Source organism: Microcaecilia unicolor, chromosome 6 (assembly GCF_901765095.1).
Source record: "Microcaecilia unicolor chromosome 6, aMicUni1.1, whole genome shotgun sequence".
NCBI classification, from domain to species: Eukaryota; Metazoa; Chordata; class Amphibia; order Gymnophiona; family Siphonopidae; genus Microcaecilia; species Microcaecilia unicolor.
Window position 1 is genome coordinate 67,575,590 of NC_044036.1, and position 25,718 is coordinate 67,601,307.

Genomic DNA, 25,718 nt, shown 5'->3' on the forward strand with positions numbered 1-25,718 from the left:
TGCTGTATGGATCAGACCTTAGTTATAAATTCATAGTATCTGGCAGTTGTATGGTCCTTGGTAGTGTTAAATGTGTATTTGTTCTAGTTAACTTAGAAACACAGAAGATGAAAAACAGAAAGATATGTTCTGTCCATACTGTCCATCCATCCTACCCCTGGCTCTCAGCTGGTTAAAATATTGAATATACTTGACTAACATTTACCAGTTAAAGATAGCCAGTTACCTATAGAACAGTTCCTGCTCAGTCACCAGTTATCCGGCTAAACTGCCTCCAGAACAGCCACTCATTTTAACTAGATAAATTTTATCCAGTTAGTGAGTTAGCTGGAAAAAATATTCTCTGGTCAGTAGGAGGCAAGAGGAATGCTTAAAATCTAAGATCTGCCTGGTAGTGTCCGGAGTTACGTGGACCAGCCTCAAGTATTGACTTTGTTGTAGATAATGATAGATATAGATAAAGACCAGTTGGCCCATCTAGTCTGCCCAGTGTGGTATATATTATTGAGGATATATCCCAGACCCCAGATGCTTGAGTGTTCATAGGATATCACTCCTTACCTAAATAGTTGTTATAATCCTCCCATCCTCGGTAGATGAGCATATGAATTCCTATACTTAATTCAATACTCAAACCCCCTCAAGTCTAGTAATCATGTTTTATCATGCCACTATGACATTTCATTTCATAAAGGCTTGCTTTTATTTTTAGTATACTCATCAATCTTTGAAAATTGGGCATTTTAGAGAACAGTATATTGTTTAGTGCCTTGTAACAATGACGTAAAATTTAAAAAGGGCTGTCGGTTCCTTTCTCATCATTGTGATTTTTGCAGGGATGGGATTTGGAGACAAAACAAGCACATTTTGTGGCACGCCAGAGTTTCTTGCTCCAGAAGTATTAACAGAAACATCGTACACAAGAGCTGTGGACTGGTGGGGTCTCGGTGTTCTCATTTACGAAATGTTGGTTGGTGAGGTGAGCAAAACTATATACACTTTAAGGAAGAACATTTGATTTAAAATATATATTCAATTCTGATCTGAGCAGCAGACAAATGAACAAATTAGTTTTAGTTAACAAGCAGATTGAATCTGGCACACAAGTGGGTGACATCATCCTACAGCTCATGAACAGAGCAGCACACCCAGAGCTCAGAACTAAATGTAAAGTTCTGAGCATGCTGGGCTCTTCCTATGCTTAGTTGTGTTCAGTTCCAAGTAGAAGTGAAAACAAGGCTCTCTAGTAGTACTTGAAAATATCTATCGTCTCCTGTTGTCTCTGACATAGTTTTTCGTCATTTTTTTTTTACCTTACAGAAAAAAAATATTATTTTCTTTTGTCCATTTGTTCTTGTGGCAAATATCTCACAAAGTCAGGATTTTGGGCCATGTCCTCATCATGGCAGAAAAATCCAGAGCTCCATCCATTCAAAATGCTGGATTTGACGGGGTTCAAAAAATAATCCCACTGCAATCTAAAGTCTCTGCAACAATTGAGTTTCTGGTCTCATGTCTACACTCTATTAAAGCCTGGATGACTCCAAACCATTTTTGTCTAAATATGGCAAAGATACAAGTTCTGGCATTGTCTGGTCTGCTGCTGAACTTCCTGTGAGTTTTTCAATAGACGGGATTCTTGTCCCAATTCTGATGGAATTATGCTACCTATGGGCTTCTTCTACAGAGTGGCGCTACCAGTTAGTGACAAACTGAAAGCAAAGAACATAAGCGATGCCATTCTGGGACAGACCAAAAGTCCATCAAGTCCAGTATCCTGTTTCCAATAGTGGCCAATGCAGGTCACAAGTACCTGACAATATCCCAAAACAGTACAATTCATTCTCCGAGGACAAGCAGGCTGCTTGTTCTCACTGATGGGTGACGTCCACGGCAGCCGCTCCAATCGGAAACTTCACTAGCAAAGGCCTTTGCTAGTCCTCGCGCGCTCATGCGCACCGCGCATGCGCGGCCGTCTTCCCGCCCGAACCGGCTCGTGTTCGTCAGTCTTCTTTTGTCCGCGCTCGGTACGGTCGTGTTTTCGCCGTGTCGGGCCCCGCAAAGTTGACCTCGCGCGTTCGTCGTGTTGTTTCAAAAAAAAAAACAAAAACATTCTGTGTGGAAAAAGACTCTTTGGTCTTTTTTCCCCCCGCTATTTTCAGCTTTTTCGCCCCGGTAAGTTTTCTTTCGTCGTCGGGGTAGGCCGCTTTTAGGCCTCGGGTCGAAGTTTTCTTCCCCTTGTTTTTTCGGGTGCCTTTTCCGCCATTTCGACTTTTGATCTCGCCGGCGTGATTTTTCCGCCCATGACATCGAAGTCTCCCAGCGGCTTCAAGAAGTGCACCCAGTGCGCCCGGGTCATCTCGCTCACTGACAGGCACGTGTCGTGTCTTCAGTGCTTGGGGGCTGGGCACCGCCCGCAGGCCTGTAGTCTGTGTTCCCTTTTGCAAAAGCGGACTCAGGTAGCGAGATTGGCCCAGTGGAACGTTTTGTTCTCGGGCTCTTCGTCGGCATCGGCACCGGGGGTATCGAGTGCATCGACGTCTTCAGCGTCCAGAACTTCATCCTCGGCCGCCAGTGCATCAAGTGCATCGAGGCATCGGCGCTGAGACATCGGACAGCTGTATCGACGTCGGTGGTACCGGGACCTCGTCGGCTGATGTCGTCGGACGGTGGTGCTTCGTCTGGAGAGCAGGTGAGGGCTGTCCATTCCCCTGCTGGTGGCGGTGAGCCTTCGGGTGGGTCTCCCCCTACCCTGAGGGCTCCTGCGGTACAGCCCCCCCGAGACCGACCTCCTTCGGCCTCGGCCCCGAGGAAGCGACGGCTGGATTCTACGTCCTCCTCGTCGGTGCCAGGAAGCTCCGGTGACATGCTTCGTTCCAAGAAGTCGAAGAAGCATCGTCATCGGTCTCCTTCCCGTGTCGGCACCGAGAGCTCTGGGTCGCCGAGGGAGTCGGCACCCAGCAGGCATCGGCACCGAGAGGACCGCTCACCCTCTGTTCAGGAGGTGTCGATGCGCTCCACTCTGGACAGCCCGGAACAGCCTCCACGCCCGGAACAGGTTCTGACGTCGACGCCTGCATCGACCTCCATGCCTTTCTCTGCAGCCGCTCTGAACGAGAGCCTCCAGGCCGTTCTCCCAGAGATTCTGGGAGAGCTGTTGCGCCCTAACCCTCCGGTACCGGTGGTGCTTGCGCCACCAGTACCGTCGAGCGTGGCGCCGGCTGGCCCATCTCCCGAGGTGAGGTCTCCGGCGTTGGTGCCGCGTGCGGTACCGGCTGCCGTCGCCTCCCAGGAAGGCTCCCCGACTACGTCGGCGGAGGGAGCTTCGCCGATGCGGGCGAGGGAGTCTACCTCGCGACGCCCCCATCGTGGACGTGGCTCCACAGAGTCGAATCAGGCGAGGTTGCAGACACAGGTCCGTGAACTTGTGTCTGACACCGAGGGTGAGGCCTCGTGGGAAGAGGAAGAAGACCCCAGATATTTCTCTGACGAGGAGTCTGAAGGTCTTCCTTCCGATCCCAGTCCCTCTCCTGAGAGACAGCTTTCTCCTCCCGAGAGTCTGTCTTTTGCTTCCTTTGTCCGGGAGATGTCTACGGCCATCCCCTTCCCGGTGGTTGTGGAGGACGAGCCCAGGGCTGAAATGTTTGAGCTCCTGGACTATCCTTCTCCACCTAAGGAAGCGTCCACTGTACCCATGCACCATGTCCTAAAAAAGACATTGCTGGCGAACTGGACCAAGCCTCTAACTAATCCCCACATTCCCAAGAAGATCGAGTCCCAGTACCGGATCCATGGGGACCCAGAGCTGATGCGCACTCAGTTGCCTCATGACTCTGGAGTTGTGGATCTGGCCCTAAAGAAGGCTAAGAGTTCTAGAGAGCATGCTTCGGCGCCCCCGGGCAAAGACTCTAGAACCTTAGACTCCTTTGGGAGGAAGGCCTACCATTCCTCTATGCTCGTGGCCAAAATTCAGTCCTACCAGCTCTACACGAGCATACACATGCGGAACAATGTGCGGCAGTTGGCGGGCTTGGTTGATGCGCTCCCCCCTGAGCAAGCCAATCCTTTTCAGGAGGTGGTCAGGCAGCTGAAGGCGTGCAGAAAATTCCTGGCCAGAGGGGTGTATGACACCTTTGATGTTGCGTCCAGGGCCGCTGCTCAAGGTGTGGTGATGCGCAGGCTCTCATGGCTGCGTGCCTCCGACCTGGAGAATAGAATCCAGCAGCGGATTGCGGACTCGCCTTGCCGTGCGGATAATATTTTTGGAGAGAAAGTCGAACAGGTGGTAGAGCAGCTCCACCAGCGGGACACCGCATTCGACAAGTTCTCCCGCCGGCAGCCTTCAGCCTCTACCTCTACAGGTAGAAGATTTTGGGGGGGAAGGAAGACTGTTCCCTACTCTTCTGGCAAGCGTAGGTACAATCCTCCTTCTCGACAGCCTGCGGCCCAGGCTAAGCCCCAGCGCGCTCGCTCTCGTCAGCAGCGTGCGCCTCAGCAAGGCCCCTCGGCTCCCCAGCAAAAGCAAGGGACGAGCTTTTGACTGGCTCCAGCAGAGCATAGCCGACATCCAAGTGTCAGTGCCGGGCGACCTGCCAGTCGGAGGGAGGTTGAAAGCTTTTCACCAAAGGTGGCCTCTCATAACCTCCGATCAGTGGGTTCTCCAAATAGTCCGGCAAGGATACACCCTCAATTTGGCCTCAAAACCTCCAAATTGTCCACCGGGAGCTCAGTCTTACAGCTTCCAGCACAAGCAGGTACTTGCAGAGGAACTCTCCGCCCTTCTCAGCACCAATGCGGTCGAGCCCGTGCCATCCGGGCAAGAAGGGCTGGGATTCTATTCCAGGTACTTCCTTGTGGAAAAGAAAACAGGGGGGATGCGTCCCATCCTAGACCTAAGGGCCCTGAACAAATATCTGGTCAAAGAAAAGTTCAGGATGCTTTCCCTGGGCACCCTTCTTCCCATGATTCAGGAAAACGATTGGCTATGCTCTCTGGACTTGAAGGATGCCTACACACACATCCCGATACTGCCAGCTCACAGACAGTATCTGCGATTTCAGCTGGGCACACGTCACTTCCAGTACTGTGTGCTACCCTTTGGGCTCGCCTCTGCGCCCAGGGTGTTCACAAAGTGCTTGGCTGTAGTAGCAGCGGTACTTCGCAGGCTGGGGGGTGCATGTGTTCCCATATCTCGACGATTGGCTGGTGAAGAACACATCCGAGGCAGGAGCCCTGCAGTCCATGCAGATGACTATTCGCCTTCTGGAGCTACTGGGGTTTGTGATAAATTATCCAAAGTCCCATCTTCTCCCAGTGCAGAGACTCGAATTCATAGGAGCTCTGCTGGATTCTCGGACGGCTCGTGCCTATCTCCCAGAGACGAGAGCCAACAACTTGTTGTCCCTCGTCTCGCGGGTGCGAGCGTCCCAGCAGATCACAGCTCGGCAGATGTTGAGATTGCTAGGCCACATGGCCTCCACAGTTCATGTGACTCCCATGGCCCGCCTTCACATGAGATCTGCTCAATGGACCCTAGCTTCCCAGTGGTTTCAGGCTGCTGGGGATCTAGAAGACGTAATCCACCTGTCCACGAGTTTTCTCGATTCCGTGTATTGGTGGACGATTTGGTCCAATCTGACTCTGGGACGTCCCTTCCAAATTCCTCAGCCACAAAAAGTGCTGACCACGGATGCGTCTCTCCTGGGGTGGGAAGCTCATTTCGAGGGGCTTCACACCCAAGGAAGCTGGTCCCTCCAGGAACACGATCTGCAGATCAATCTTCTGGAGTTACGAGCGATCTGGAACGCTCTGAAGGCTTTCAGAGATCGGCTGTCCCACCAAATTATCCAAATTCAGACAGACAACCAGGTTGCCATGTACTACGTCAACAAGCAGGGGGGCACCGGATCTCGCCCCCTGTGTCAGGAAGCCGTCAGCATGTGGCTCTGGGCTCGCCGTCACGGCATGGTGCTCCAAGCCACATATCTGGCAGGCGTAAACAACAGTCTGGCCGACAGGTTGAGCAGGATTATGCAACCTCACGAGTGGTCGCTCAATTCCTGTGTAGTGCGACAGATCTTCCAGGTGTGGGGCACCCCCTTGGTAGATCTCTTCGCATCTCGAGCCAACCACAAAGTCCCTCAGTTCTGTTCCAGGCTTCAGGCCCACGGCAGACTGGCATCGGATGCCTTCCTCCTGGACTGGGGGGAGGGTCTGCTGTATGCTTATCCTCCCATACCTCTGGTGGGCAAGACTTTGTTGAAACTCAAGCAAGACCGAGGCACCATGATTCTGATTGCTCCTTTTTGGCCGCGTCAGATCTGGTTCCCTCTTCTTCTGGAGTTGTCCTCCGAAGAACCGTGGAGATTGGAGTGTTTTTCGACCCTCATCACGCAGGACGAAGGGGCGCTTCTGCATCCCAACCTCCGGTCCCTGGCTCTCACGGCCTGGATGTTGAGAGCGTAGACTTTGCCTCTTTGGGTCTGTCAGAGGGTGTCTCCCGTATCTTGCTTGCTTCCAGGAAAGATTCCACCAAGAGGAGTTACTTCTTTCTGTGGAGGAGGTTTGCCGTCTGGTGTGACAGCAAGGCCCTAGATCCTCGCTCTTGTCCTACACAGACCCTGCTTGAATACCTTCTGCACTTGTCTGAGTCTGGTCTCAAGACCAACTCTGTAAGGGTTCACCTTAGTGCAATCAGTGCATACCATTACCGTGTAGAAGGTAAGCCGATCTCAGGACAGCCTTTAGTTGTTCGCTTCATGAGAGGTTTGCTTTTGTCAAAGCCCCCTGTCAAGCCTCCTACAGTGTCATGGGATCGCAATGTCGTTCTCACCCAGCTGATGAAACCTCCTTTTGAGCCACTGGATTCCTGCCATCTGAAGTACTTGACCTGGAAGGTCATTTTCGTGGTGGCAGTTACTTCAGCTCGTAGAGTCAGTGAGCTTCAGGCCCTGGTAGCCCAGGCCCCTTACACCAAATTTCATCATAACAGAGTAGTCCTCCGCACTCACCCTAAGTTTCTGCCAAAGGTTGTGTCGGAGTTCCATCTGAACCAGTCAATTGTCTTGCCAACATTCTTTCCCCGTCCTCATTCCTGCCCTGCTGAACGTCAGCTGCACACTTTGGACTGCAAGAGAGCATTGGCCTTCTACCTGGAGCGGACACAGCCCAACAGACAGTCCGCCCAATTGTTTGTTTCTTTTGATCCCAATAGGAGGGGAGTGGCTGTGGGGAAACGCACCATATCCAATTGGCTAGCAGATTGCATTTCCTTCACTTACGCCCAGGCTGGGCTGGCTCTTGAGGGTCATGTCACGGCTCATAATGTTAGAGCCATGGCAGCGTCGGTAGCCCACTTGAAGTCAGCCTCTGTTGAAGAAATTTGCAAAGCTGCGACGTGGTCATCTGTCCACACATTCACATCTCATTACTGCCTGCAGCAGGATACCCGACGCGACAGTCGGTTCGGGCAGTCAGTTCTTCAGAACCTGTTTGGGCTTTAGGATCCAACTCCACTCCCCGAGGGCCCTGTTTGTTCTGTTCTAGGCTGCACTCTCAGTTAGTTGGTAAATTTTTTAGGTCAATCTCAGTTATGTCCTCGCCTGGGGGCTAGGGATACCCCATCAGTGAGAACAAGCAGCCTGCTTGTCCTCGGAGAAAGCGAATGCTACATACCTGTAGAAGGTATTCTCCGAGGACAGCAGGCTGATTGTTCTCACAAACCCGCCCGCCTCCCCTTTGGAGTTGTGTCTTCCCTTGCTTTGTTTTGCTACTTATGGGACTGACGAACACGAGCCGGTTCGGGCGGGAAGACGGCCGCGCATGCGCGGTGCGCATGAGCGCGCGAGGACTAGCAAAGGCCTTTGCTAGTGAAGTTTCCGATTGGAGGGGCTGCCGTGGACGTCACCCATCAGTGAGAACAATCAGCCTGCTGTCCTCGGAGAATACCTTCTACAGGTATGTAGCATTCGCTTTTTATGCTGCTTATCCTAGAAATAGCAATACATAAGCTAGTAAAAAAACAAAGGAGTGCGCCTTATGTTGAGGGAACGTCTAAACCAGTCGCCAGGGATATTGTTCACCATTCACTACTATCGGTGTCCCTCTGTTTTACGACCGTTCTCATCATCGACGTTTCCAACCTTCCTCCCATTTTAATTTTTACTTTTTTTGATAATTTTTCTTCTTACTCTTAATATTAGAGCATGGAGGTTTTTATATCTGTACTATCTTCAAGCGCTTAACATACGAATACAGGGAACTTCCGTGTGGAATAAATCAGGTTCAGCTATCTCAACATTAGCATTAATTATTGAATATAAACTTCAACTTAGCTTAAATATCCAGGTGCAGGTACACCCCGACAGGTGCCTGTTTCGCTCAACTTGGCTTTTTCAAGGGGTTGATCGCACTCTAGGCAGCGTAATAGCTTTTAATCCTTCCTCCCGATAGCCTGAATACCGGGAGGAAGGATTAAAAGCTATTACGCTGCCCAAAGTGCGATCAACCTCTTGAAAAAGCCAAATTGAGCGAAACAGGCACCTGTCGGAGTGTACCTGCACCTGGATATTTAAGCTAAGTTGAAGTTTATATTCAATAATTAATGCTAATATTGAGATAGCTGAACGTGATTTATTCCACACGGAAGTTCCCTATATTCGTATGTTAAGTTCTTGAAGATAGTACAGATATAAAAACCTCCATGCTCTAATATTAAGAGTAAGAAGAAAAATTATCAAAAAAATTAAAAATTAAAATGGGAGGAAGGTTGGAAACGTCAATGATGAGAACGGTCGCAAAATAGAGGGACACCGATAGTAGTGAATGGTGAACAATATCCCTGGCGACTGGTTGAGACGTTCCCTCAACATAAGGCGCACTCCTTTGTTTTTCTACTAGCTTATGTATTGCTATTAAAAAGAGTCCTAGTAGATAATTGCCTCAAGAAATTAGCAGTTATCCTAGAAATAAGCAGTGGATTTTCCCAAGTCCATCTTAATAATGGCTTATGGACTTTTAGGAAGATATCCAAACCTTTTTTAAACCCCACTAAGCTAACCACTTTTACCACATTCTCTGGCAATGTATTCCAGAGTTTAATTACACATTGAGTGAAGAAATATTTTCTCCAATTTGTTTTAAATTACTGTTTTGTAGCTTCATTGTGTCCCCCCTAGTCCTAGTATTTCTGGAAAGAGTAAACAAATGATTCACGTCTACCTGTTCTACTCCACTCATTATTTTATAGACCTCTATCATATCTCCCCTCAGCCGTCTTTTCTCCAAGCTAAAGAGCCCTAGCCACTTTAGCCTTTCATCATAGGGAAGTCATCCCATCACCTTAATCATTTTTGTCACCTTTCTCTGTACCTTTTCTAATTCAACTATATCTTTTTTTGAGATGCAGTGACCAGAATTCAACACAGTATTCGAGGTGCGGTCGCACCACAGAGCAATATGAGGGCATTATAAGATCCTGTTTTTTTCCCATTCTTTTCCTAATAATACCTAACATTCTATTTGCTTTCTTCACTGCCGCCACACACTGAGCAGAGGAATTCAATGTGTCATCAACATTGACACCTAATCCTTTTCCTTGTTGGCGACTCCTAACATAGAAACTTGCACCACATAGCTATAGTTCTCCTGTTTCCCACATACATCACTTTGCACTTGCTCATATTAAACATCAGCTGCCATTTGGATGCCCAGTCTCCCGGTCTTGTAAAGTCCTCTTGCAATTTTTCACAATCCCCTTGCAATTTAACAACTTTAAATAACTTTGTGTTGACAGCAAATTTAATTACTTCATTAGTTATTGCTATTTCTAGATCATTTATAAATATGTTAAAAAGCAGCGGTCCCAGTACAGACCCCTGTGGAACCCCACTATCTACCCTTCTCCATTGAGAATACTGACCATTTAACTCTACTCTCTGTTTTCTAACTTTTAACCAGTTTTTAGTGCACAATAGAACTCTACGTCCTATCCCATGACTATCCAGTTTCCTCTGGAGTCTTTCATGAGGTACTTTGTCAAATGCAGTGGACAAAAAAGTGAGGACAGCTCAAGGAGGATATCAGGAAGTCTTTAATGTCAACAGCTAAAAAAAATGACCCGGCACGGCTGTGTTTCGGCACCAAGGCCTGCATCAGGGGTCTATTGAATCTCTTGTGTTGTGGCTAATAGATAAACCAAGAGTAGTGTAGCTGTTTGGCTTCCATGGATTGAGAAATTTCTTTGCTGCAGTCCACCGTGGCTACTTCCATTATATGCAAATCTCTTTCATACATATTCATTGAGGATATCCTGAAAACCTGACTGGCGAGGGTTACTCCAGGAGCGGACTTGGGAAACAATGATTTAGGGGACTGTGTTTAGGGAAGGGAGGGTCTTTATTGAAATATTCTGGTCACTTTTATTTGCAATTTTATATATTTCATGTCATGTTATTCCTTGTTAGGATTATATATTTCATTTCATGTTATTCCTTGTTAGGCTAAACAGTGTGGTTCTTTTGCTGAGTGACCTAATAAAACATATTTTCAAATAAAGTAAAAGGAAAGATTTTCTAAGGTTGTTGAAATATCGAAAACTAGTAAAAAAAAAGGCCCGTTTCTGTATGTAATGAAACGGGCGCTAGCAAGGTTTTCCTCGGAGTGTGTATGTTTGAGAGAGTGTGTGTGAGAGTGACTGTGTGAGAGAGAGTGAATGTGCGAGTGTGTGTGTGTGACAGAGAGAGTGTGTGCCAGGGTCCCCCCCTTCTGAGTTTCATGGTCCCCCTCCCAGTTTCAGGCCCCCTTGCTACTACTAACGCGGCGCCAGCTCCCATTTCCAGCCACTGCTGCTTCTCCTGTTGAGCAGCAGCAGCCACTACAAAACAACCGTAAATGTTTTTAAAAAGCGAGTGCGGCACCCCAGGCAGCCATCAGGCATTGGCTGTCGGCTCTGCAGCTGCTTCTCTCGCCTCTCACGTCGCTGTGCTCCTCTGGGGTCGTCCTCCAGGGGCAGAGACGTGAGAGGTGAGAGGAGCGGCTGCAGAGCCGACAGCCAGCTGTGAGTGACATCAGCCTGGCTACGGAGCCTAGCTCAGCAACACTGAAGGAGCCACGGACACAGGCAAGTCATTAGAACGTTGGTGGTGAGAAGTATTATATAGGATCTTGACTCCTGTAGTGCAGAGTTGCTTTACTCATATGGGTCCTGGAGAAATGTGGAATATCCTGTTTTGACCCAACATACGAGGTCAATAGCCTTTACCACCACTTGCTAAGTTCTGATGACAGTTTAACCTGTTCACAATATTTCTCGTGTGTTCAGTATGACGGTAGTAGTCAGCACAGGGCTTTGTTTTTCAGTGTGTGCTCACTCACTCCAGTACAAGTCTAACAAGAACACTCGCACAAGGCTCATATTGACTACCATTCTTAGGTCATAGTGGAGAGAGCAGAGGAAGTGGAAGCAGCCTATTTCTGTGGCCCCATCTACTAATATGACCTTATTTGGGGTCTGGACCCACAGAGTGTGATTTTCAGGCGGACGGAAAGAAGCATTTATAGCTGAAAAGAAACCTCTTTGGTCTCAAAAGCCTCATGTTGGTTTTGTAAATGGAAGTAGGTTAATACCTTTTACTGTAATATTTACGTCTGTTTAGTTCTCCCTTGTATGTCTTTTCATCTTAAACCATCCTTGCTAATCTGTTTAATGACCATTTGAATATTTCACAGTCATGTTCATGCTGCAGTAATAACTATGCAAAGGGAAGTAAGGGAAACCAAGCAGCTGCACACCAGGAATGGCTCGGCATGTTGGACCAATCTTCTCAGTGTCTTGTCTTTATCAGTGGTCAACAACAAATTGATGATTCTTTCCAAGTTTCCATTTTATGAATCCTGACCATCAGTAATTTCCTCAAAATCACTAAAGGCATTATATGTGTATCATAAATGGTGCTATAGCTGAAGATACATGATCAATGTTTATTCTTCTCTCAAAAAAAAACTGCTAGCACATTGGGGTTTGTTTGTTTTTTTACTCTAATGATATGTTTCTTGTACAATTTTGTATATCTCTTCATTCCATGCAGTACTCAACAAAGTGAAAACTAGAGGTGGAATTTGAGCCAGTGTTCAGCTTTTACTATTCTCGGTATAAGAATGTAGTGTCAGCCTTGATAAAATCCTTTTTTTTCCCATCTTTGTTTGAATCATAGAAAACCGATTAATTGGCCAGAAAAAAAAAAACCTTGCAAATTACTTTCAAGGAGGACAAGTACTATTTCATAATGTTTGAATATTTGTTTACCAAAGCCAAAACATAGAAATTAAGCAAAACATTCTACTTCAAATTTGCATTAGCAGGAGAATTATTGGGTTTCCAGTTTTTTAAGCAAGTTATTCTATCACCTATAGCAGTTTGACTGTAGCACTATTCTCATTGATTAACCGTTACATCTAGAATGACAGGATGACAAAATGTAAGACTGTCTGTATGCGGTGCTCTGATCTGATTTGCAGACTTCTGGCTTCTAACTCATTTGTCACTACCCCTTCCCTTGCTTTAATGTACCTAACTGTTATTGAATAACTAGGAAAAAAGGCCCGTTTCTGACAGGAATGAAATGGGCGCTAGCAAGGTTTTCCTCAGAGTGTGTGTGTTGTACAGAATGTGTGTGAGAGTGAGTGTGTGATACAGAAAGAGTGAATGTGTGAGTGTGTGTGACAGAGCGAGAGTGAATGTGTGAGTGTGTGTGACAAAGAGTGAGACTGTGTGCGAGAGTGTGTGTGTGTGAGAATTAGTGTGTGCCAGGGGCCCCCTCCCTCCCAGTTTCAGGGTCCGCCCCCCCCCCCCCCCCCCCCCGCAAGGTCCAGTGTCCGCTCTCCCTCCGTCCCACCCACCCACCCAGTTCCAGGGTCGTTTCCCTCCCCTCTCCCCCAGTTTCATGGTCCCCCCTCCCTCCCTGCATCCCAGTTTCTGGGTCCGCCTGGCCCCCTCCAAGTTCCAGTGTCTGCTGTCCCCCCCCCTCCCACTTTCTGGGTCCCCCTCCCTACCTCCGTCCCAGTTTCTGTGTCCATCTGGCCCCCCTCCAAGTTAGTTCCAGTGTCGTTGCCCCCCCTCTCTCCCTCCCTGTTCCAGAGTAGTTGCCCCCTCTCTTTCCCTCCCCTCCAGCCACCCACCTGCAACGTGGTGAAGCTGACTCCGTGGCTGAAGTGAAGGGTTTTTTTTTCTTCATGTTCGTCGCTGTCACCATCTCTGTCGGCCCCGCCCTCTTGCCTCTGATAGGTCCGCTGCCCTCGACGTCAAAACGTGATGATGTCAAGGGCGGCAGACCTATCAGAGTGCGAGGGCGGGGCCGACAGAGATGGTGACAGAGCGATGATCCTAACGAACCCTTCACTTGAAGCCACGGAGTCAGCTTCAGAACGTTGAAGGTGCCTTTTATTATAGTAGAGATGGTGATGCAGATTTAGAAACACTGTAAGAAAAGCCATCTTATCTCTTTCAGATCAAGCAATTCTGAACAGAAGTCAGTATATTAACTGTTCATATTAACATATTTAACGGATGGCACAGTGGTTCCCAAACCAGATCCTGGAAGCACCCCAGCCAGTCAGGTTTTCAGGATAGCCACAATTAATATTTATGAGAGAGATTTTCATATAATGGAGGCAGTGTATGCAAATCACATTCATGTATATTCATTGTGGCTATCCTGAAAGCCTGACTGACAAGGGGGTGGGTACTCCAGTACTGGACTTGGGAAACACTGATCTGGACTGCCTAGCAAGGTAGCTAGAGTTGTACCTGCCGCTCTGTGCATGCTTAGTAGTTCTCTTCCTGCCCCCAAAGAGAGAGTAGGTCACCCCAATTAGTTCTTTAAAAAAGGTTTCTTTGGGGCAGGAAAAGAACATTTTAAGTATCACCAGTTAATATAGAAACATCTGCTCAAAATGTCTGACCTGAAATAGAGATAGGCACTGGCTTTAATTTCTTTGAGCCATTGGATCCTTGCTGCTTTAACATTTGATCTCAGAATTTTTGGGACTCCACCATGTAGTGCTTTTAAGTTTTCTATCAGACCAGTATTCAGATCTATTCAGAAAATAGCAGCTCTTATCTAGATAAGTGTCTTAGCTCTAGTCATGGATATTCAGTAGCACTATCTGCATACTGACCCTGAATATCCTTACAAAATGCCTTGCCACTATGCGGATAGTTCTGGTGTGGTGCATGGTAGAGCTGGCAGTGATCGGAACATGAAGATATACAGGCTGCTACCAGAAAAATTGCTGTCTTAACTTTATCCATCCAGCGGTTTGAATATTGGCATACTTGCTGCTCTACCTGGATATTCACACCAGCTGAAAAGTGAATATCGGCATTGAATATCAGTGGGATGTTTTAAACTACCGTAGCCAATACAAACTGCAGCAGCTGAATAGTAATCCATATGACTTTCTAGGTTGAAGGAAGCGTGAGATGTTAGATTAGCTTGGTAATGAAAGAGACTTTTTTGAGAGCTGATTGGAGGCAAGAAGGGAATTTTAAGCAAGAGCAGTTAATATGATGATGGTTTTATATTGTTTGTATATTTTTAATGTGTTATTTTCTATATGTTTGCCCCCCCCCCCCCCCCAAAAAAAAAAAAAAACTGTCCTGGGAATCTCACATTCCTTGTCATCTATACCAGACCAGTCCAGACTAATGGGTTGTGTCCATCTACCAGCAGAAGGAGACAGAGAAAATAGTTCCAAGTAAACTGCCCCTTAAGGGTATCTTGCAGCCTGGAATGTTCAGTATTTTCTCTCCTAGCGGATGGTGGATGGATCATGCAGCTGCTCTGGATTGCCGGCTGGTAGCTCCTGTCCCAATTCTTCTGGTGACAGTGGAGCCAGGCCCTCCCCTCCCCTGGCTGTCTTTCTAGCAGAGTGATGGTTAATTGTGGCATGGAGTAACTTGTCTCCCCTGTGGGGTTCTTCTCTTCTTTGGTGGTAGGTATATCTGAATTTCTGCCTCTGATGTAAGCCTTTATTTATTCCTATCACAAGTGAAGAAGGTTATTTATTTTTTTTTTTTTTAAAGGAAACTGTTTTTTCCCTCCTTTTCTGCCTCTGAGGTAAACCTTTATTAATTCCTGTCACTAGTGAAGAAGGTGGTTTACAAAAAAAAAAAAAGGGAAGAAGAAACTTTGTTTTTCCTTCTTTCTCTTGCTGTTACCTTACGGCTGCATTTTGCTTCCTATGGTCTGAGGATTCCAGATCTGTGATGTTTACCTCCCTCTTGGCAGGACTTTCTCTACGTTGACTGCTGCTCCGTATCAGTTGCCTAGGAGGAGGGCGGTCATTGTGGCTCAGAGACCACTTGGGGGCCGAGAGTGTCTGTTGGGGCACAGGGCTTTCTCTTCTCTAGTTTTAGTCCCTCTGGGCCAGGGGAGTGCAGCGCCAGGTCTGCATTTCCACAAGTTGTTCTCCTTTCCTGTTGGCCTTCTGGCAGCACCTTCTTCTCTGGCTGTTCCCCGGGGCTCCATTTATGCATTTTGCTTGTTGAGCACAGCTCCATCACTCTATGTTGAACACAGCTCCGTCACTGCATGTTGAGCGCAATTTCATTATTCCATGCAGTTCCACCGTTCCATGTTGGGCACGGCTCCATCGCTACTACTACTACTACTACTATTTAGCATTTCTATAGCGTTACAAGGCATACGCAGCGCTGCACAAACATAGAAGAAAGACAGTCCCTGCTCAAAGAGCTTACAATCTAATAGACAAAAAATAAATAAAGTAAGCAAATCAAATCAATTAATGTGAACGGGAAGGAAGAGAGGAGGGTAGGTGGAGGCGAGTGGTTACGAGTCAAAAGCAATGTTAAAGAGGTGGGCTTTCAGTCTAGATTTAAAGGTGGCCAAGGATGGGGCAAGACGTAGGGGCTCAGGAAGTTTATTCCAGGCGTAGGGTGCAGCGAGACAGAAGGCGCGAAGTCTGGAGTTGGCAGTAGTGGAGAAGGGAACAGATAAGAAGGATTATCCATGGAGCGGAGTGCACGGGAAGGGGTGTAGGGAAGGACGAGTGTGGAGAGATACTTGGGAGCAGCAGAGTGAATACATAAGTACATAAGTACATAAGTAGTGCCATACTGGGAAAGACCAAAGGTCCATCTAGCCCAGCATCCTGTCACCGACAGTGGCCAATCCAGGTCAAGGGCACCTGGCACGCTCCCCAAACGTAAAAACATTCCAGACAAGTTATACCTAAAAATGCGGAATTTTTCCAAGTCCATTTAATAGCGGTCTATGGACTTGTCCTTTAGGAATCTATCTAACCCCTTTTTAAACTCCGTCAAGCTAACCGCCCGTACCACGTTCTCCGGCAACGAATTCCAGAGTCTAATTACACGTTGGGTGAAGAAACATTTTCTCCGATTCGTTTTAAATTTACCACACTGTAGCTTCAACTCATGCCCTCTAGTCCTAGTATTTTTGGATAGCGTGAACAGTCGCTTCACATCCACCCGATCCATTCCACTCATTATTTTATACACTTCTATCATATCTCCCCTCAGCCGTCTCTTCTCCAAGCTGAAAAGCCCTAGCCTTCTCAGCCTCTCTTCATAGGAAAGTCGTCCCATCCCCACTATCATTTTCGTCGCCCTTCGCTGTACCTTTTCCAATTCTACTATATCTTTTTGAGATACGGAGACCAGTACTGAACACAATACTCCAGGTGCGGTCGCACCATGGAGCGATACAACGGCATTATAACATCCGCACACCTGGACTCCATACCCTTCCTAATAACACCCAACATTCTATTCGCTTTCCTAGCCGCAGCAGCACACTGAGCAGAAGGTTTCAGCGTATCATCGACGACGACACCCAGATCCCTTTCTTGATCCGTAACTCCTAACGCGGAACCTTGCAAGACGTAGCTATAATTCGGGTTCCTCTTACCCACATGCATCACTTTGCACTTGTCAACATTGAACTTCATCTGCCACTTGCACGCCCATTCTCCCAGTCTCGCAAGGTCCTCCTGTAATCGTTCACATTCCTCCTGCGACTTGACGACCCTGAATAATTTTGTGTCATCGGCGAATTTAATTACCTCACTAGTTATTCCCATCTCTAGGTCATTTATAAATACATTAAAAAGCAACGGACCCAGCACAGACCCCTGCGGGACCCCACTAACTACCCTCCTCCACTGAGAATACTGGCCACGCAATCCTACTCTCTGCTTCCTATCTTTCAACCAGTTCTTAATCCATAATAATACCCTACCTCCGATTCCATGACTCTGCAATTTCTTCAGTAGTCTTTCGTGCGGCACTTTGTCAAACGCCTTCTGAAAATCCAGATATACAATATCAACCGGCTCCCCATTGTCCACATGTTTGAGCACATTTATAGGTTAGTAGAAGAAGTTTGAACAGGATGCGAAAACGGATAGGGAGCCAGTGAAGGGTCTTGAGGAGAGGGGTAGTATGAGTAAAGCGACCCTGGCGGAAGATGAGACAGGCAGCAGAGTTTTGAACCAACTGGAGAGGGGAGAAGTGACTAAGTGGGAGGCCAGCAAGAAGCAGATTGCAGTAGTCTAAACGAGAGGTGACAAGGGTGTGGATGAGGGTTTTGGTAGAGTGCTCGGAAAGAAAGGGGCGGATTTTACGGATGTTGTAAAGAAAGAAACGACAGGTCTTGGCGGTCTGCTGGATATGAGCCGAGAAGGAGAGAGAAGAGTCAAAGATGACCCCAAGGTTTCGAGCTGAGGAGACAGGGAGAATGAGAGAGCCATCAACAGAAATAGAAAACGGGGGGAGCGGGGAGGTGGGTTTGGGGGGGAAAATGAGAAGCTCGGTTTTGGTCATATTAATTTCAGGTGGCGTTGAGACATCCAGGCAGCAATGTCAGACAAGCACGCTGAAACTTTGGTTTGGATGCAAGGTGAGATATTAGGGGTAGAAAGGTAGATTTGGGAGTCATCAGCATAGAGATGGTAGGAAAAGCCATGGGATGAGATTAATGAACCAAGGGAAGAAGTGTAGATAGAAAAGAGGAGGGGACCAAGAACAGAACCCTGAGGTACGCCGACAGGCAGAGGGATAGAAGTAGAAGAGGATCCACCAGAGTGAACACTAAAGGTGCGGAGGGAGAGGTAGGAAGAGAACCAGGAAAGGACAGAGCCCTGGAATCCAAGTGAGGACAGGGTATCGAGAAGTATGCTGTGATCGACAGTGTCAAAAGCAGCGGAAAGATCAAGAAGAATGAGGATGGAATATTGACCTCTGGATTTAGCCAGTAATAGGTCATTGGAGACTTTAGTAAGCGCAGTTTCGGTTGAGTGGAGAGGGCGGAAACCAGATTGTAATGGGTCAAGAATAGCATGTGAGGAGAGAAAATCAAGGCAGTGGCGGTGAACAGCACGCTCAAGTAATTTGGAGAGAAAAGGAAGGAGGGAAATGGGTCGGTAATTAGAGGGACAAGTAGGGTCAAGTGAAGGCTTCTTAAGGAGAGGTGTGACCACAGCATGTTTAAAGGCAGCAGGGACAGTCGCAGTGGAAAATGAGAGGTTGAGAATGTGACAGATAGAAGGAATAAGAGTAGGAGAGATGGCATTAAGAAGGTGGGTGGGAATGGGATCAGAGGAACAGGTGGTACATTTTGAGGAAGAAAGGAGAAGTGTAGTTTCCTCAATAGTAACGTCAGGAAAGGAGGAAAGGGAATGAGGGGTACAGTTCCAGGTTGGCTTTAGCTCCATCGCTGTATGTTGAAGACAGCTCTATCATGGCATGTTGAGTGAAGTTCCTTCGCTGCTTATTCTGCAACCTTTCATCTCTGCATGTTGAACGCAGCTCCATTGTTACATGTTGAGTGTAGTTCTTTCTCTGCAGGTCTCAGTGTGGGGCACAGTCCTGTGTCTGTGTGTAGAACACGGCTCTTTGTCTGCCTGTGGAACGTAGCTCCTTGTCTGTTGTGTGGCATGCAGCAGCTCTCTCTTTGCGTATGGAACGCAGCTCCACCATCTGTTGAGTGTAGCTCCATCTCTGTGTGTTTAGCACAATTCTTCTCTGCAAATTGGGTGACGTTCCAGGGTGGTATGTGGAGCACAGCTTCATGTCTGCGTAGGAAGCATAGCTCCTTGTCGGCATGTGGAGCGCTGCTCCTTGCCGGCGTCTGGAGCACAGCTCCTTGTTTGCGTGTGGAAAGCAGCTCCTTGTCTGCATTTTATACACAGTTCCATCGCTACCACAGTTCTTCAGGTAACTCTAACATCCAGCTCTTTCAGTGGGGCACTGCTCATCCTCTGTTACTCTCAGCTTTTTCTCTGCTTGTTCAGTGCATTTCTATCTTTGCCAGAGGTGTGCAACTCTTTCTCTGCCCATGGTGCATGGCTCAGTTTGTGTGCTTTGAGTGCAAAACCGTTTGTTCTCGTTGAGCACAGATCCTACTCTGCCTGATGAATGCAGCTTCGTTTCTGTCCCTTGAGCACAGTTGTCTTTGACTGTGAAGCATATTTTCACTTTTGCCTGTTCAGCACTGTTTCACCTTGTCAGTCAACCCCAGCTCTTTTTTGAGGGTTGGATACAGTACTTCTCGGCAGCTGTGGCATACCGCAGTTTAGATTGCTAGACAAGGCTGTCTTGTCTCCTGTTAGCTACCATTCCTGTGGCACCTTTTCTTGCCGTAGCCTCTTGGTGACTGGTGAGAAGCTTCTCCATTGCTGGAGTTTGAATTCATCTCTGCTCCTTTTGTGGCTACTTGGCACCTTGGGGGTCTTTTCTCCACAGTGTGGCTCTCAACTATTTTTCTTTTTGTCTCCTTTTGTTCTCTTGGCTCTGTTCTTTCATCCCTAAGTCCAGAGTGAGCTGGTTGAGGAGTACTGTCTTTCTACGGTTGTACCCTGGTATGCTGCTGCCCTTTTGTTCATGGTTCTCGTGAAGAGAGACTAGTGCTCCAGTTAATTCGTTCTCTCAACTCTGGAGTCTCTTCTTATTCTGTGGATTTTGATTCTCTCACTAAGCGCGGGTCTGGGTGATTCCTGGGCCTTGCTTCCTTTCTTCTATGAAGTGTGGCGCACTGTTTGGGGTTGCATACTCCTAGTACTTGTTAGGGTTGCTTCATTCAACCATCTTGGACTCTAGGCAGACCGGCAGGTTTGGGAGTTAGTCCTGCCAGGGTTCAGAGAAGTGAATCCCGGTCTAGGAGAGACAGTTCTTCTCCTTGTTGCTCGGATACAACTGTTGCCTTCCTTCCAGTGGGGTCCTTTGGCATGAGTATCTTTTGCTGCTTCTTATGCTACTCTTGGGACAGGGGTACGTAATTTTTCTTTTGCTCAGGGCGTTTGTTTTACGTCCTACGGCTTCAGTTCCTTTTCTAGTGTCTGACTCTGTTTCATTTTCATAGCCTGGTGGTTCGGATATTTGAATCTTTTTCTGCTGATCAGTTCTTTGCTGTGTGTGTGTATAGCTGCATTGATTTTTCAACCTTCTTCATTCTTCTTTTCTTCCCCCCCCCCCCCCCCCCCCCCCTGGAAAACTGCTTTGCTACATCCCATTAGTCTGGACTGGTCTGGTATAGATGACAAGGAAGGAAAAATTATGTTATTACCTGATAATTTTCTTTCCTTTAATCATAACAGACCAGTCCAGATGCCCTCCCTGGCTAAAGTCTGTCAGTGTTGTTTCTTTTAGGTATCCCTGGCTGTTCCACAACGCTTCAATACGGTGGGATGTCCTACAGCAGTGCCTTCATCATGTTCTCTATTCAATCTCCTGCCATTTGTTGTTGTGCCAGCTCTCTATGACTCCTGTTACTTGGGATCACGGAGTTCTTTCCCCGGATTCAGGGGTAGAACTCTATGTGCTTGGGCAAGCTCAGTATGGACCATTCTCTCCCGCTTACTTTACTGTGAGGGGAGGTTGCAGTTACCTTTGGCCAAGCAGGAACAGTGAGGTTCTGCATATTGGCTCCAAGAGTTTGCCTGTTTGGTATTAACTGTGTTTTCTTCTAGACTTCAGAGCACCATTGCTTGGCTATTCGAAATACTGAACATTCCAGGCTGCACGATACCCTTAAGGGGCGGTTTACTTGGAACTATTTTCTCTGTCTCCTTCCGCTAGTAGATGGACACAACCCATTAGTCTGGTCTGATTAAAGGAAAGAAAATTATCAGGTAAGAACATAATTTTTCTGTCAGTTGGGTTTTCGGGATATCAACGGTGTGTATGTATGAGAGATATTTGCATATGCTTTGTCTCCAGCACATTCAGACTTCTCTCTTAAATATTCATTATGGATATCCTGAAAATCCAGCTGACTGTGAAGTCCCCAGCACAGGTTTGGGACTCTGTTATAGAAATAACTGACCTGAAATTTAATTATACAATTTTATAGACATCTCATCTGTCTAAAACAAAATCTAGGTGGTTAACAATAAATATGGTCAAACTAATTCCCCTCTCTGCGTTTTTCTTAATTGTTTTGAGGGGGGGGGGGGTGAGTCCTGGTTCGTTACAGCTTTATCCACTTATATAGTCCATGTCTAAACAATAGATACATTGCTGCCTTAACACAAAGCTTATGTTTCCTGTTGTATGTTGGTACAGTGCTATATGTACAAAGCATGAATAATAATTTATTTTTATGGCTTCCGTTTTCAAGTCTCCATTTCCAGGAGATGATGAAGAGGAGGTGTTTGATAGCATTGTAAATGATGAAGTAAGGTATCCACGCTTCTTGTCTACGGAAGCCATCTCTATAATGAGAAGGGTAAGAAGACGCTTTACTATAAATTATACATATGTCTGCACTGAAAAAATACTTTATGCCATGCATTTTTTCAGCTACTGTTGAATTTATCTTTTGTGTTATGTGAACTTTGCCATTGCAAATACAGTAAAAAAAAAAAAACATCCATTTTTTTTAATGGTGTATGGCTGCTCTTGCCAGTATCCTGTTTTTCACATCCTACCTATTGAATGCTGAAATGATGTCCAACACAGGTACCAGTAGCAGAAATAGCTATAGATGGCAAATTGCACAACTCACTAACTCTTGGCCTGTAATGTCATTTGAATTAGCCATTGTATTGGATGTCTGCTTTAAAAGAAGGGAGAACAGTATTTTTACCTAGCTAGTTCACATTTTCTCTGTATGCAGTGCACAGTAGCTTTCCTCAGGAGCAAAACATTTCTGCAATAGCTGTACATGCTATTTCTCCTTTGAATCTTTGATCAAGGAGTACAAAAATTGGCAGGGTGTTTCCATTTTATGTTGTTGTATTTTTCTGTTAAATAGCTGCTGAGGAGAAATCCAGAACGGCGCCTAGGAGCTAGTGAAAATGATGCAGAGGATGTGAAAAGACACCCTTTTTTCCGGGTAAGTATAGAATAATTTTTAGTGATACTTGTGTGCTTTACTTAAGTTTGGAACATTAAATTGCAAGCTTATCTTTTACAGCAAATTGATTGGGATGCCTTGCTGGCCAAGAAGGTGAAACCTCCATTTGTACCCACCATTAGAGGCCGAGAAGATGTTAGTAATTTTGATGATGAATTTACCTCAGAAGCACCCATCCTGACACCACCCCGGGAACCAAGGTTACTTTCATCAGAAGAACAGGGAACCTTCAGAGATTTTGACTACATTGCTGACTGGTGTTAAAACTTCCCACCTCAGATACTGTGAAATTTATAGTTGACTAACTCACTTCTGAGAAGAATAGTAAGATTGTTCTCTGTGCCAGCTATCCTTTGATTAATTTTTTTTAATCACAAGAAGATTTTTTTAAAGTATTTTTAATACTCTTCAAAGAAGTGGCCTTTTTTTTATATGTCCATTTTTTATCTAAGCACTAGAAAGCAGTTTGGAGCTGTCAAGTTGAATTAATGGCTGTGCTAAGCTCTTTTATGCACAATGGCCTAGTTGGATCATGTCTCTTATCTTGCTTTTCTACAGTTGATAACTTTGTAACATACATGCCTTAAGTAGAAGACAGATGAGGGCAGTAGAATTTTAATCATGTACCATTGTTCAGTCATGTTAAAATTTATAGCTGTGGGTGCTATTGATACATGAAATATTTTCACTTGGCATGAGGCACTTTCTTAATGAGAGTTCAAAGGTTACTGTAATACACCAAAATGTGCATTTTACCAGCTTAGGTGGGCATGTTTTGGTCTGTTGTTTTCAAAGGGAAATGGAGAACTGATGCCTTCTTTTGTAAATTTTTCTATAGTATTTATTAGAAAAAAAATGTAATAGCCTTAATGCTAAAAATCACACTATAAGTGCTTCCATAAGAAAATGGACAGGCCCTAAAAATTTACCAAAAAGCCACTTGCCAAATTTTTGCCTTTTAATTGCTAACAAAAAAAAAAAAAAAGCAGATACCAAGAATGTAATAGAGGGGAGTGTCTGGTTGTGAAAAAACTATAAAGTTATACATTCCCCAAGTCTATACATATGTGTTTTCATATGTGTAAATGTTTCTTTAATGAATGTTTTTAAGGTATAATGTATTTAGCAGTCTAATTCATCAGGTATCTGCTGTGTAAGAATCATATCCTTAGAAATCATAGCAATTTTCAATATACATGATGGAAACATGTATATTTTGAAATTGTATTTTAATTTCAAGGCATCTATATGTAAATGCACCACTTTGGAGTTTTGCACAGTGGCTATGGGAACAGGTAATAGAATGCTATGACTTAACTGAAGTGCATCCATCGTATGCCACTGGATTCCAGAATTTGGCAATTGTTGGTCAAAGCAATATGTTGTAACAGAATGTATAAATATTTTTGATAACTGTATATTTTATAAACCATATTGTATAAACACTAAACCAACTGTACCTCAAAAGTTTAAAAACCAATCCAGTATACTGTAGCTTTTAAACTAGTAATGAGTCCATACTTAGTCTTTTTTTTTTTTTTTTTTTGGGGGGGGGGGGGGGGAGGGGAACTAGGCAGGAGTCATTGTTCTGAATTCCTAGTGATTAATTCCTCCTGCCTAAACCAGTTAAGAATTTAGTTGTAGGTTAATGAGTATAGAAGGTAGTAATCCTACCTACTATATAAAATAAAAAAAAAAGAGGGGGGGGGGGGGAAGTGATGAAATGAAAACACTAAGAGGTCCTATGGCTATAATGTGAACTTAAATAAGGGCATAAAATATCATACTTTAGATGTGTGGTTTGAAAAGCTTGTAGGGCCTCCTTCTTCTCTATCATCATTGAACACACTTAATAAATCCCCATTTTCTAAAGATATTGATACAAGGTCTTTAACTAAACTATTTTATTACTACCACATACTTTTGAGGTACAGTCTGCTTACCCTTTGCCAGTTACTAGACATGACAGGTTCTTAAGAATAAAAGCAGGGAGACATCCATGTGAAAATATAGCTTTGTACAGAATATTTTTAATCAAAGCAAATCACTAGAAGCAGGGAGTTGAAGATTAAGCTGAAAAAAAGCACTAATTTTATCTTTATTTTTTTTTAATATCAGTTTTCTAGGCAGATAAGACTTTAAATGTTAGATTTGTAAATATATTTTGCTATCTATAAATGGCTGTTCAGGCACTATGCAAGGAAATATAGATGTTCTCAAATGATACACTATGCATCACAAATTGTGCCTTTAACAGTTCTAAAAGTGTTTTGCAGTCATTTCATAATATCATTGATGCACAAATTAAAATTTTAAATGGAACCCTGTGTAAGTTTTATTTACCTTTAAGAATAGTCTGCATAATGTGAAGGAGTTTATCATTCATTAATAGTATACATGGGAGGCCTATAGCAATAATTTGAAATATTTTCAATCTAATCAACTGCAGACTAGCATCTTAGTTCAAAAACCTTCCTACTATTAAGTTGTACAAACAAGTGCACTGTTCTATAGAAATTGGGTCAGGTGTATGGCCCAGCTTCAGTGTTCTGCCCAGGACCTTCTGCATAGGCACAGCACCCAGCTAACTTAGGGGGTCTTTTACAAAGGTGTGCTTAAAAATTCACATGCACTAAATGCTAAGATGTCCGTACTAGGCATATAATGGGCATCTTGGCACATTGAGAATGCACATAAAGTTTTATAATAGTGCTGTGCAAAAGATGTTTGCGAAGGATACCAACTAGTATACTCTACAGAAAAAACTAATTTAGATGCTGTTTTCTTTACTACTACATCTATAGCATAAGGCTGTTTATCTGATAGAATTGAATGTTAAAATGTAGTATTTGCAACTTTTGCTTTATTTTCAGGCCAGCCAAATAGCAACCTTGACAGATTGTTGAAATTCACAGGCCTGCCATTTGTCCCCTGCAGTGGCCAAGCAAAGCCTTGATGCAGAGGTTGGTTACTAAAATTCCCCTAAATCCAACTTACTCTCAAATTGCACTAACCCTCTGTGACATGTATTCTCAGTCTCATATTTATAATTCTACAGAAAAGAGCAAGGTTGTGCAATCTTTTCCAGCACATCTACTCTCTTGTACTAAGATTTCAAAAACTTTCAAATTACACAATACAAAGAGCTCCTAGCACTCAGCGAATGGTGTCCAATCATTGGAGGCTGGAGTAGCAGACTTGGAGGAGCTAAGGCAGACCAAGCGTAGAGAAGTCTCTCCTCCAGTCCAGCAACCGCTGTCGTGCTATAGAGGAAAGATAATCTGAAAGGAGAGCAACTTGCCCTCTAGGGGATACAGTATCCTC

At 45.4% G+C, this 25,718-nt stretch overlaps 1 protein-coding gene across 11 annotated transcripts in view; it reads left to right on the top strand.

The window, feature by feature from the left end:
* PKN2 (protein kinase N2) overlaps positions 1-23,379 on the top strand; it is a 218,713-nt gene extending 195,334 nt beyond the window's left edge. For all 11 annotated transcript variants that reach the window (XM_030205380.1, XM_030205389.1, XM_030205381.1 and 8 more), the window contains 4 exons: positions 837-979; positions 21,657-21,764; positions 22,293-22,373; positions 22,455-23,379. In XM_030205380.1, the coding sequence (XP_030061240.1) occupies positions 837-979; positions 21,657-21,764; positions 22,293-22,373; positions 22,455-22,658 (536 nt within the window). In that variant the 3' untranslated portion in view covers positions 22,659-23,379. The remainder of the gene's footprint in view (positions 1-836; positions 980-21,656; positions 21,765-22,292; positions 22,374-22,454) is intronic.
* The last annotated feature ends 2,339 nt before the right edge of the window (positions 23,380-25,718 follow it).